General features: G+C 38.4%; 1 protein-coding gene across 1 annotated transcript; it reads right to left on the reverse strand.

Annotated features, from left to right (window-relative positions):
- Positions 1–74: 74 nt before the first annotated feature.
- On the reverse strand, positions 75–1,773 carry LOC120179674. Its single transcript, XM_039185208.1, has 2 exons — positions 1,594–1,773; positions 75–388 (listed from the first exon to the last, which is right to left on the reverse strand). The coding sequence occupies exons 1-2, from the start codon at positions 1,703–1,705 to the stop codon at positions 75–77; spliced, it is 426 nt and encodes a 141-aa protein (XP_039041139.1). The 5' UTR covers positions 1,706–1,773.
- Positions 1,774–14,375: the final 12,602 nt, after the last annotated feature.

The raw sequence follows: 14,375 nt of genomic DNA on the forward strand, positions 1-14,375 counted from the left end.
GATAACATTGATCTGTTATTGAACCTTAATTTAATTGACATCTTTGTTATTGTAACGTAAAAGTTGGCTGAAAGTCATAACTGAGGTATGGATTTCACTCGGATGAATTGTTTAAGTAGAGCTTTCTCTTCATCGAGCCGCTTCTTCTCTTCGGGATCTTTCAATTTGACTTTCCCTTTCTCTTCCAATATATATTTAAAAAGTTCACGCTGCTGACTCTCCGGGATAAGTTCAATCACCTTCAAATACCGTGTGACGGGTGGCGCAGGTAATGAGGTTTCGGTAATAGCAAGAGGAGCGACAGTTGTAGTTGAAACAGGAGGACTCGAATCAACATCTTCTCCGGTTATGCTCGAGTCCTTTTTCTTCGTTCTCATGAAAAGATAAGCTGCATTAATCATACAGATTTTTATCAGACAAATACACACTTATGTTGAAGTGAGTTCGGACCAAGGAAAGAGGCATAAACCGGTGAAGTTGAACCACAAATCGGTTAACAGATTATAGAAGCAAGACAGGTAATGCTAATTATTACAGCCCGGCAAAGAAAATCGATCAAATTGTTCTCCTCAAGTGAACAACATATGTAGAAAAAGATGTTACACTAATTAACAACAGCTAGTTCTCTTCCCTGACCTACAATTAATTATCAGAACCTGAAATTGTTAAAAGTCCATACACAAATGAAGACATTTTCTTACCAATGATGAACAACTCATTTTACTCTCATTTGAACATGATTCAGGTTCTTCATTTGGTAATTATCAATTATCATATAAAAGAAAAACACTAGAAAGAAAACTGAAACTAACATGAAAATAAAAACTTTCACTGATTTGAGGACTAGGAATCCAAGCTTGATATGAAGGAAATGGCTATATGAATGCCGTAGCTATTATTAAATATTTGCTCCTCTATAATCTTGAATCAGTTATAACTTATGGCTAATACGGTCGAAATGTTGATGTGGAAAAAAAACCCAATCAAGCAGCTTTCAATCAGTAAACAGGAAACACATCAGCAATCAAGTCACTCATCATCATCGTTATAAGTCCCAACGAATATGGAGATAATCACTCCACGATGCTCGGTGCATAAGTTTAGTAACAATGAATTTAAGAGAATACCATAGCACGGAGTTTGGATGTAAACCATTCAAACCCATCAGTTCGATACACGTTTAGATCGTGAATGTACCTAAAGTTAGAGATTACTCATTTACATATATATATATATATAATCAAAACACTTCCTTTGGTTGAATACCAGAAAAATCAGCTTTTTTGTTCATCAGCTCAACTAAATATTTTGGGGATCAGTTGGGTGGAATAGTCATGGTTTCTGGGGATTAAAGCTGGTCAGCTAAGTTGGGATATGAACTAACAAGAGAGAAATCGTAGTCTCATGATTCATCTTGATCATGAAAAATTGAAAATCCCTAAACTTCTTCCAAACAACAATTGCCCATCACAAACAGAATCAAGAACTACACCGAAAAAGCATAACGATCAAGAATCGAGCCAAATTAAAAAGAATCCATTAAACTACTGATCATTCAAATACTAAAAAGAAAAAAAAAGGAAAGGAAATCACCTCCGACAGTAAAGTTGACAGCCAAAAGAAGAGGCCAAAGGAACTTGTAACGCCTTGCAAAAGACTTCCTTGGAGGCTGAGGTGGCGGCGGCGACGGCGGCGACTGATCCATTGTATAGGCTGCTGTTGCACCTGATGATGTTGAAGGAAAATCCTTTCCTTGCTGCTGAAATTGCTTCAACTGAGTTGCAGTTATCGAATTTCAAACAACCAAGTACCTCGAGGTTAAAAAGAAGTTAACTTTGTTGTCGAAACGATTTTTTTCCTTAAAGGTGAAAAAAGTCGTTTCGACAGCTTGGCGACTCCGCTGGGGACTTTTTTTAGAGAGTCAGGCCGATAGTCAATTAATTAATTGTCTTTGCAATTGAAAATTACAAATTCGTTTTAATTTGATTTTTGATCCCTTGTTTGGTTTTTAATAAGTTTTGTTTGTATTTTGATTTCTTTAATTTAATTTGATTGACAATTAAATAGTTGTACTGATCTGTTTGCTAATGATTTCAGAATAATTGTGTGTTTTGGGAATTGATTTTGAGTGTTTTTATTGTTTGTTTTTTTGCTTTTCCTCACACACTGCACAGCTGCATTGTCATAACATGAGCTAAAACCCCGCTCCGTCCTATTTAAGTAGGAGTGAGAGACTATGCCCTCGTGTGGTTTTCACCTCCGCATGGGATAGTGGATCGCTCCTGGAGCTCACGCCTTATGGTCCTCGTGATGGTAATCACCTCCGCATGGACATAAGGAGGTGTGTTCCCTCAAAATTGAACTCGATCCCCTAAAGCCTGTGATGGGCCAGGATTAAGGGTTCGGCAGCCTAATGGGGCACCGACAAGGACAATTCGAGAACATATTACTTTAGAACCTAACCCAGCATATAGTGAACATAGAGCCTGAACTTATGTTGAACCAAACCCGAACCTTAAGAATCCCGTGAGGAGGGTACACAAGGAAAAGCTTTTTTGAGTCATTTATTTTCATTTTTTCGAATAAGCATGCGAATTAGATATCATGCGGTTAGGATTTCTTTTTGTGGATAACAAAGCATGGGGGTAGATATCATGTTGGGTAGGATCTGATAAAGCATGATTGGGTAGCCAGCATGTGGGTAGGATTCTTGAATAAATTATTATCCCGACTTAATTGCTTTATGTTTACTAACCGATCTTTTGTTGTTTTTGCCTTGTTTCTTTTCTGTTTTGCATTGCATTGTCCATTACATGGTGTTGATTTGGGGTCGATGTCCATATAGAAGGCCAGTAATATGGAACGAACGGTTCGGAAAGAGGTTGAGGACAATGCAGATGTTCTGAGGTGGTCGGAACAGTCCCAGTTGACCAATGGAGACAGCGTGATGCCTGGATATGTGTCAGAGTTATTTGGTTACACTCACATCAACGTACGTCAGAATGATCTGAGTGAGCTAAGAGAGATATGGGGAAGATGGGAAGCAGCCGATAAGGAGATGTTTTATCAGTTGTACGGCGATATTCCTTGTCTTCTGGATGTTCCTATTGACCGAAATCTGTTTAGAGCATTGGCGCAGTTCTGGAATCCGGCTTATAGCTGTTTCATATTTGGTAGGGTGGACCTGACACCAACAATAGAGGAGTATCAAGCTTTGGTCCGTTATCCGAGGTCCCAAATGGATAGAATATATACCAAGCTGCCAGTCACTCTTTCATTTAAGAAGAAATTACTATTGATGACCGGAATGAGTGAAGATTGGGTAATCAGAAACATTAAGAAGAAGGGAGACAGTGAGTGCATCTCTTGGGCGGTTCTGAAAGAAGTAATTGCTCATCATCCTGATAAGAGAAAGAAGCTTGATTTGTTTACTTTAGGGATTTATGGGCTCATCATTTTTCCAAAAGTGCTAGGATATGTAGATGTATCAGTTGTTGACCTGTTTGAAAGATTAGACAAGCACGTGGATCCTGTTCCAGCTATTCTAGCTGAGACGTTTCGGTCTTAGAGTTCTTGTAGGCGCGAGGGAGAAGGACGCTTTATAGGATGTGCGCCTTTGCTGCTAGTGTGGATTCTGAATCATTTTAAACATGTTGAAAGAGCACCAGGACGAGTGTTTCTAGAGGGGTTTTCGCCTTTGAAAGATTTTCTTTCTAAAGAGTGGCCTGGGGGTTTTACTGAAGAAAAATGGATGGTCATCTTCAAGGATATCAGAGATGGAGATATTTTGTGGCGAGCTTCGTGGAATACCTCTTCGGATATACTTTACCGATGTGGAGAGCGAGATTGGGTTCCTTTGCCAGGTATATGGGGTTCTGTTGGGTATGCACCGCTACTAGTTTCCAGACAGTATGGGTCAAGGCAGTTCATTCCAGCCACATGGGACTTGGTAGGGTCAGATTTTGCATTCAAAGGAGATCAGTATAAGGGTAAAGTTAAAGGGGTTGCTGAGGCCTGGAAGTAAACTCGTCGTGTGAATCTGTTCACTTATGATCTCGAGTTATCTCAAGAGTACGAGCAGTGGAGAAGCGGTCGAGTAAATGACAATATCCCGATGGTGAATCCTGAAAATATTCAGCCGGTGGAGGAACAGTTGAGAGTGGTGCCATCTCCATTAGAGTTAGCCAAGCGCGATTTCGAAGCAGAACGGAGACAATGGAGAATGACTTTGCAGAAGCTAGAAGATGAAGTGTATCAAAAAGGATTGGAGATTGATATTCAGAAGAGTAGAGCAGATCGAATTGAAAAAGTAGAGAAGCAACTTCGGCTAGACTTTGACGATCTTCGGTCAACTTATCAGCGAATGGTAAAAGCTCAGGCAGGTTCTAGCTCGAGTAAGTCTGTCGAATTGAGGCAAGAGGTGGTGAACCTCAAAAGATTAGCCAGAGAGAGTCAAGAAGAGCTCAAGCAAAGCAGGCACCAAGTTAAGATTTTATCGAAGGAAAATGATTCTTTAGAGCAGCGGTTACAAGAGAGTCAAGCCCAGAATGAGAAGTTGAAGGGGAAAACTTCAAGTTTAGAGACTGCATTACGACAATACCGAAGCGGGGAAGGTAGCTCGAGCCGTGGGGAGGTTGAAAGTTTGAAGAGACAAGTGAGTGAGCTTGAAGCCATGGTTCAAGAGTTTCAGAGGCAAGCAAGTGAGCTATCGATAGTTCCCTATGAGGGGGATATACAGTGGCGTTTTCGGTGGGAGCGAGCTCAGGCGAGAGTTAAGCAAATAGAGGATTTTATTGCTTGTTACCTAGACCACGCGCGGGGAATAGCTCAATATTTGGTCATTCTATCTGAGGAAGCTGCTGATGTGACTGAAGAACTGGATCCTGAGGCTGAAGAAAACCAGAAGATCATGGAGTTGCTAGCACATGTACAGCAAATAGGAGAAATGGTGCAGATTTATTTGTGATGTGTTTCAACTTTGTACTTGAACGTCGTTCTAATATAAAGAGTTGTTCTAAGGAGTCGTTCCAGGATCAACACCCTTCATTTTGCATATGCATTTTTAATGCATTTAATTTTTGCATCGCATTTTATTCATTCATAATCATATATTTCATATTCATTAATAAATATCAGCGATAACAAAATGACTCTGTGACAGAGTAATACTGGAAAATCCCAAGCATATCTACAGAACCAGGAAGAAAGTTATAGAAGACAAACTTGCCCAAATTGAGAAGGCTCAGTCGGAGTTACAAGATAATATCAAGAAAATGCAAGAAGATATGATGAATGCCCAAAAGGAGATGTTTGCCAAGTTTGCGAGTATATTGGAAGGAAGAAATCCAGAACATGGGAAAAGCCCTATGCCAGAAGGTGTAACTGAAGACCCACTTCATCATTCAGGGTTAACCCCAGAACAATCTCAGAATGTTCAAGTGACCCTTGTTCATGTCGGGAAGGTGCACATTAATCCAGTCGGTGCTTCTGTTAACGTACAGCCTGGATCTAGTTCGTATCAGGAAGAACATCAATATCATCAAGTTCCGGACCTTGATGAAGAAGCCAAGAAGGACCAAAACAATCTGTTGGAAGAGAAATGGAAGCAGTTAGAAAGAGAGGTCAGAGCCATGAAGGAAGATACCAGTGTCTGTGGATTCGACGCAAAGGAGTTAAGTCTAGTTCCTGATCTGGTCTTACCTCCAAAGTTTAAAGTTCCTGACTTTGAGAAGTTTGATGGTACTAGGTGTCCCTCTGCGCATATCACAATGTTTTGTAGGAAGATGACCGGATACATAGGGGACGATCAATTGTTGATACACTGCTTTCAGGAAAGCTTAACTGGCTCGGCAATCCGATGGTATAACCAGATGAGTAGAGATAATATTAAATCGTGGAAAGACTTGGCTAAGTCCTTTCTTGAGCAATACAAACATGTGAAGGATGTTAGGCCCAACAGGATGATGTTGCAAGGAATGGAAAAGAAGTCTAACGAGAGTTTTAGACAATATGCTCAAAGATGGAGAGATGTAGCAGTGCAAGTCCACCCGCCATTGGAAGAGGAAGAAACAAATATGCTTTTTGTCAACACCTTAAAGGCTCCTTTTTTCTCGCATCTTATTGGTAATCCTTATCGAAGTTTTGCTGATGTAGTTACGGCAGGAGAAATGATTGAAATGGCTGTTAAGAGTGGGAAGCTCGAGGGAGGAGCTGTCGAAACGATTTTTTTCCTTAAAGGTGAAAAAAGGTGATATTTTGAAAACCACATTAATTTTTAGTTTACCTCTTTCAATTGATTTTTAATTTAAAAATAAATGCGATTTAAAAGACCTCTCGTTTCGAAAATTTTTGGTTTCCTTTATGATCAAAAAATACGGTTCAAAGAGTCGCCACCAATCTTTGATTAGGGTGTGATTGGGCACCCAAAAATGCTTTGTCATTTTAAATAAAAATTAATTTTAATTAAAACAACAAATTGAGGTATGCGTTACCAAAATCCGAGTTTGGGAGTCGGTTACGTGTGGGGAAGGATTAGCACCCCCACAACGCCCTAAATCGGTACCTAATCGATTAATTAACGTCCTTGCATTGAACTTTACAAATTCGAATTCAATTTGATTTTTGATCCCATAAAACAAAAATGTAAATTTAAAACATTCAAAAACACTCAAACAAATTAAATTAAAATTACCAAGTCATTTTAGAAAGATAAAGAATGTTCGATTATTTACAAATATCGAGACCAGATCTTAAAGATATAACAACCTTTTCTCGATATATTTAAATAAACGAACATTTCTTTTTCTCTCGTTCCCAAATTTTAGGTGACGAATCCATTTTTTGGTTTCACTTTCGGGATACACTTTTAATTTAAAATCATTAGAAGCGGACTTCAAATCAGTTATGACAGCCCCCTTGAAACAATTTTAAATTAAAAGTATATTACCCTTAATCCAATTATGTAATAGGTCGAGTTATGCACGTGAGGCTATTATACAAATTGTACAAAAAAAGGATGTCATGCGAAAATTAATTAAATAAAATTAAAAATGTCATACCACGTAACATACAAAAATTATATACATACATTTTAAAATTAAAAATTATAAATCATGCATATTAACATATAATGTACAAGTGTGACTCAAATATAAAAACAAAAACATAACATACTAAACTATAGATTTTCACAAAAGATATATACATATTAGAATTAGGACTAAATTTAAATAAATGTAAAATTCAACATACAAATCAAAAATAAACCAAGGATCTAAATATAAGTATAAGCATAAACTAAAATCCTAATAAAATGCAAAATAACATACTAATGCATGCACATTCAAAAGAAATCAGAAAAATTAAAATAAATAATGGACTGCTATGTAAAATGCGTCTAAATTGAAAGGTCTAGATATAATTTATCCCTAAAGTCACAGGGGCCAAACGCTAATTAACCCTAAAATTATTATATTTAACTTAATAATAAAAAAAAACCTAAACTAAAATATCACCTAAACGCTTTCTAACTCCCCTCACTCCTCTTATTCGCATTGCCCACACCAGAGGATGGACACCGGCCACCGCTTGGCTGCTCATCTTTCAACCTTATTCTATTAAATTTATACGAACGCCACTCAAGTCTCACCTCCTCCCCTCTCCTCGTCTTCTTTCTCGGCATTGCACTCTCTTTTGAACACCGTCGCATCCGTTCGGCCACCATATCTTGGTAACCTCTTCTCCACTCGACTGCGGCCCTCTCATCGCTTTGTCACTTCCTTCGAGTTTTTCGCCAGAAATTGAAGTAAGTAATCAAAAGTGTAGTTGTTGGGTAGAATGATGAAAAGTTCTAAGGATTTGTGATTAATTTTAGGGGGCTGTAATTTGGGATTTATGATAGGAAAAAAAAACTTTAGGTTTAGTTTGGGTCTTGTAATGTCGTTTGTTTTTTTGTGGTTTTGATTAGGAACCAACAATGGTGACTGTCGGGATTGGGTTTGAAACCAATTTACGAAATCAAATGGAGCTTTCGTGGATCTTGATCAAAGGGGACGAAGGGTAAAGAACGTAGAATGGATCATCTAGGACTGTTTAGGTCATTATTTAAGTTCCTCCGGGATTCTTAGAGGTGACCGAAGAACAAGATGGCCACCAAATAGTGGGGAATTGTAATGCTTTTGTGGCCTTCGATCCTCGCTGTCGAGAGTCTTCCCCAGACGAAAATTTCAACGACAGGTAAACTTACTGTTCTCTCACCATTACCTACTTATTTCTCTTAAGACTTTACCTCTAACTTACAGATGATAGCTACTCAAGGAAACTTAACGCCCCAACTAAACGCTAAGTGATGGCTACAATACAAATAGGGAACAGAATCGAGCAAGGTAATGTAACAAACAAGTTTTTTCCTGTATTTTCACTTGTTTAGAAATAAAAATACTTATAAAAATTACTAGAAATTGAAATAAAGAGAAAAGATACCAAAATAATTGTTCCTTGCTTGTTATTGCTTTCCTGAAAAACGACAATCCAACCTCTGTTACAATGCTTGATCCTTTAATATCGAAAATGTTGTTTTTTTTTTAGAATGGTCTCTGTTTTTCTCTATCATCTATTGTCTCCTTGTCCTCCCCCCGTTTCTTTTATGTTTTCTCTTCTTTTCTATCCCACCATGGTTGATAGTTTCTAGTGGTTAAAACCCCCTCAAAACTGACCATTTACAGTTTTTTAATTCCCCACTATCTAATTATTCCAACTGCTAAAAACCAACCTGGATCTCTTTCTTTTTCTGCATCCAACTGCTGTCAATTGGTCTTGAGCTGGACCTTCATCTGGTTTGGGCTCATCTGGGCTCTCATTGCTTCGGGTCTGCTCCGACTTGGCCCCGGACAGAAACGAGCATCTACAGCTGCCCCTCTTTGCTCATTGTCGTGTAATGAGAATAGAACAAAGATCAAAAGATGATCGAATTTGTCCGGTCATGAGAACTTCAAAAGATTAAACCACTCAATATTACGTCGGGATAAGTGAGACTTGAAAAATCTTCAAATGACGAGTCTGTTCCCTATTCCTTCAGGAAGTATAAGACTCGAACAATCTTCATAAAATGTGTCTGCTCTCTATTCATTCAGAGAGTATAAGACTGAACAATCTTCAATAAAACAGGTCCGCTCTCTACTCCTTCAGAGAGTATAGAACTCGGAAAATCTTCAATAAACAGGCCCGCTCTCTATTCTTTCAGAGAGTATAGGACTCAATCTTTAACAAACGTGTTCGCTCCCTATTCCTTCAGAGAGTATAGAACTCGAGCAATCTTCATAAAACGGGTCCGCTCTCTATTCCTTCAGAGAGTATAGAACTCGAGCAATCTTCATAAAACGGGTCCGCTCTCTATTCATTCAGAGAGTATAGAACTCGAACAATCTTCAACAAACTTGTTCGCTCCCTATTCCTTCAGAGAGTATAGGACTCAATCTTCAACGAACTTGTCCGCTCCCTATTCATTCAGAGAGTATAGGACTCAATCTTCAACGAACTTGTCCGCTCCCTATTCCTTCAGAGAGTATAGGACTCAATCTTCAACGAACTTGTCCGCTCCCTATTCCTTCAGAGAGTATAGGACTCAATCTTCAACAAACTTGTCCGCTCCCTATTCCTTCAGAGAGTATAGGACTCAATCTTCAACAAACGAATTTGCTTCACTACTCTTTCGTGAAGGCTTATAGATGATTTGCTTCAAAGGTCAAACCTGAAAATCAAACATTATTCATCATGAATGTATATTTGAAAAATATTATACTAAAAAATTTAGAAGTTGAGAAATTTTTTGAAAATCCATCTCCATCGTGAAAACTTGTCTAGAGCCATTGGATATTTAAATCTGCTTTGACTCAATTTTCGTATAAACATCATTCTTGTCAAAATCTCAAGATCAGTTATCTTCATCTCGATGCTTTCATATCTTCAATCTTCAACTATCCCTGGGAAACCTGTAGATATTTAAGCCATCATGCGATTATGAATGCCATGATCCTACTCATGCCTAAAATGTATGCAATTATGCAATTCAATGCGTTTTCTTCTTTGAAGGAACTCTATCTCCTTTTGATCTCGATGGAACTCGGCTATCTTGGGCCCAGAACGTTTGACCAGTTCACCCCAGTTAACAATCTCAATTCCATATCTCTCAGCTTAACAGTACCTTGACTTATTTCTTTCTTGAAACCCGCCAGTATCCCTGACCAACTTCTCGACAAACAACAATCTCTTAGGGTCATCTTTTAATGGCTGAAATTTTCTACGAACTTCAAGATTTCATTTTCCCGTAACCACACAAGCTTACATGTTAAAACCATCATCAGCTTCAGAATACCTGCATTTTCCGAAACCTTTTACACAATAATACAAAATGATCTCATGTACTTCAAGTTAAGCTATATGTTTTAACCTTTCAAAATAAGATGTTTACAAGATGGAAACGAACAAGGAAAGACATCTCTTTATTTATATAAAAGTCTGAATTTTCAGGTAACTACATGGCAAACTTTTAACTGGAAAAAGCAAAAGAACAAAAGAGTAGGCGTATTCAAATATCAATAATGCAAATGCTTTTGAACTGGCACGCTGTTAGAATGTCTCGAGTGTAGCTTCTATCAAAAAGATCTTCAAAATTGTGATGCTTACGAGTATGAAGCTACTTCTAAACTCCCCAAATCTCTATCATTGGATGCCCTAAACCAGTATTGAATCTCATATGCATTCAATTTCTCTTGGTTATTTCAATCGAGACTCATTAATCTTCAGTCTCATCCCTGATCACCAACTGTCATTGTTACTATCCATATCAGGAGCTTTTTCTACTTCCAAAATTAATCCAGAATCTTCCACCATGCACGAATTCTGAATTTCAAATTCAACTCAAGTCGCCCTTTGCGGGTTTTCAACTTGAGACCTCATTTGGTTCCAAGACGTCCTTTTCGGGTTTTCGTCTTGAACCCTCCTTTTATTTCTCTTTTTTTTCATTTTTCTCTTTTTATTTTTCTTTCTTTTTTTCATTTTTATTTTTTCTCATTTTTTCTTTTCTTCTTTTCTTCTTTTTCTTTTTCTCATTTTTATTTTTATTTTTATTTTTTCATTTTTCGTTTTTTTTTCTTTTATTTCTTCTTCAAGCGAAATATCTCTTAACAGCGTCGGAATTCACTGGATATGGTAATTTTGATCCGTCCATTTAAGTTAGGACTAGAGCTTCCCCTGAAAAGGCCTTCTTGACAACATAAGGTCATTCCCAATTGGGCATCCATTTTCCTCTGAAATCCTTCTGAATAGGCAAAATCCTTTTAAGCACCAAATCTCCCTCATGGAATTCTCGAAGGCGAACTTTCTTACCATGTGCCCGTATCATACGTTTTTGGTACATCTGACCATGACAAATAGCTTTCAATCTCTTTTCTTCAATCAAATTCAACTGGTCATACCTAGCTTGGACCCATTCTGCCTCATCAAGCTTTACCTCTGACAAAATCCGAAGTGAGGGAATTTTCACCTCAATAGGTAAGACAGCTTCCATCCCATAAACCAAAGAAAACGGAGTTGCCCCAGTTGAAGTCCGTACTGAAGTTCGATAAGCAAACAGAGCAAAGGGCAACTTCTCATGCCAATCCTTATAGGTCTCAGTCATTTTCTCTATGAGCCTTTTGATGTTCTTATTGGCCGCCTCTACTGCCCCATTCATCTTTGGGCGATAAGTGGTGGAATTATGATGCTTTATTTTGAACTGTTTACAGACTGAGTCCATCATCTTATTATTTAAATTCAACGCATTATCGGAGATAATCCTCTCGGGCAAACCATATCTACAAATGATCTCCTTCTTCAAGAATTTACATATTGTAGACTGGGTAACATTTGCGTAAGAAGCCGCTTCTACCCACTTGGTGAAGTAATCTATGGCTACCTGAATGAAGCGATGACCATTTGAAGCTTTGGGCGAAATTTGTCCAATAACATCCATGCCCCACATTGAGAATGGCCACGGCGCTGTCATTACGTGCAACGGATGAGGAGGAGTATGTATCCTATCTCCATAAATCTGACACTTGTGACATTTTTGGGCATAATTGATACAGACTGTTTCCATAGTTGACCAATAATACCCAAATCTCATAATCTGCTTAGCCATAGCATGCCCATTAGCATGGGTACCACATATTCCCTCATGCACTTCTTCAAGAATCAATTTGGCTTCTTTCGCGTCCACACATCTTAACAAGATCTGATCCAGACTTTTCTTGTATAGGGTCTCACCATCAAGCACATACCCTGATGCCATTCTTCTAATGGTTCTCTTATCATTCTCAGTGGCCTGTTCTGGATAACTCTAATACCTTATATATTGCAAGATATCATAATACCAGGGGTTTCCATCTTCTTCCTCTTCGATATTAAAACAATGGGCTGGATACTCATAAGCTTTCATTTCAATGGGCATCATATTTGAATATTCGTTCATCTTAAATGCTGCTGCCAGTGTGGCTAAGGCATCTGCCATTTGATTCTCTTCTCTGGGGAGGTAATTGAAAGTTACTTCTTCAAATTCTTCAACAAGTTCCATAACCAACTTACGGTATTCTACAAGCTTAGGATCTTTTGTCTCCCATTCTCCTCTGAGCTGGTATATTACCAAAGCTGAATCCCCATACACTTTAAGCATTTTTACTTTGCATTCAACAGCAGCTCTAATACCCAGAACACAAGCTTCATACTCGGCCATATTGTTTGTACAATCAAAATTAAGCCGACTGGTGAAAGGATAATGCTCTCCCTCTGGTGAGACCAAAATTGCCCCGATTCCATGTCCCAAGGCATTTGAAGCACCATCGAAGTTCAACTTCCAATATTTGCTAGTGGATGCCACTGCTTCTTCTACCGAAATAGCCATTAAATCTTCATCTGGGAAATCAAAGCTCAACGACTCATATTCTTCCGAAGCCCTGCTTGCAATGAATTCCGCTATAGCACTTCCTTTAATTACCGTCTGGTTTACATACTGGATGTCAAATTCGGACAATAAGATCTGCCAACGAGCTAATCTTCCAGATAATGCAGGCACACCCATTAGATATTTCAAGGGATCAAGCTTGGATATAAGCCAAGTAGTATGATACAACATATATTGCCTAAGCCTTCGGGTAGCCCATACTAAAGCGCAACACAACTTTTCAACGGGTGAGTATCTTGTCTCACATTCAGTGAACTTCTTGCTGAGATAATAGATAGCCCTTTCTTTCTTCTCAGTTTGGTCACGTTGCCCCAGCACACACCCCATTGAGTTTTCATAAACCGACAAATATAGAATCAAGGGTTTGCCTGAGATGGGTGGCGCTAAAATTGGAGTGCTCAAAAAATATCTTTTCACTGCTTCAAAAGCTCTTTGACAATCCTCACTCCATTCCCCTGAGTTATTCTTGCGAAGAAGGCGGAATATGGGATCACACTTTTCCGTCAGCTGTGAAATAAACCGGGCTATATAATTTAATCTCCCCAAAAATCCTCTGACTTCTTTTTGTGTTCGTGGGGCTGGCAAGTCTTGAATAGACTTTACTTTATCTGGGTCTATTTCAATTCCTTTTTGGCTTACTACGAAACCCAATAACTTCCCAGATGTCACCCCAAAAGTACATTTATTTGGGTTGAGTTTTAGTTGGCATCTTCTTAGTCTTTTAAAAAGCTTTCTCAAATTCACAATATGTTCTTCCTCTGTCTTGGCTTTGACTATCATATCATCGACATAAACTTCTATCTCTTTATGCATCATGTCGTGAAATAACGTCACCATGGCCCTTTGATATGTTGCCCCTGCATTCTTCAGTCCAAACGGCATTACTTTATAGCAAAACGTTCCCCACATGGTAACAAATGTCGTTTTTTCCATATCTTCAGGGTTCATCTTAATTTGATTATAGCCAGAGAAACCATCCATAAAAGAGAACAAAGAATTTCCAGCAGTATTATCCACTAGAGTGTCTATATGTGGCAAAGGAAAATTATCTTTTGGACTAGCTCGGTTGAGATCCCTGTAGTCAACACACATTCGAACTTTCCCATCCTTCTTCGGTACTAGGACAATATTAGCTACCCATTCAGGATATTTGGCCACTTTAAGAAACCCGACATCAAATTATTTTTTCACTTCCTCTTTAATCTTGAGCAGCATCTCAGGTCTCATTCTTCTCAGTTTTTGTTGTACCGGTTTACATTCAGGTTTTATTGGTAGTTTATGAACAACCAGTTCTGTATCTAAACCCGGCATATCTTCGTATGACCAAGCAAACACATCTTTTTATTCTTGAAGCAATTCTATCAAATCATGTCGACCT

Source organism: Hibiscus syriacus, unplaced genomic scaffold (assembly GCF_006381635.1).
Source record: "Hibiscus syriacus cultivar Baekdansim isolate YM2019G1 unplaced genomic scaffold, ASM638163v2 tig00112443_pilon, whole genome shotgun sequence".
Classification (NCBI taxonomy): Eukaryota; Viridiplantae; Streptophyta; class Magnoliopsida; order Malvales; family Malvaceae; genus Hibiscus; species Hibiscus syriacus.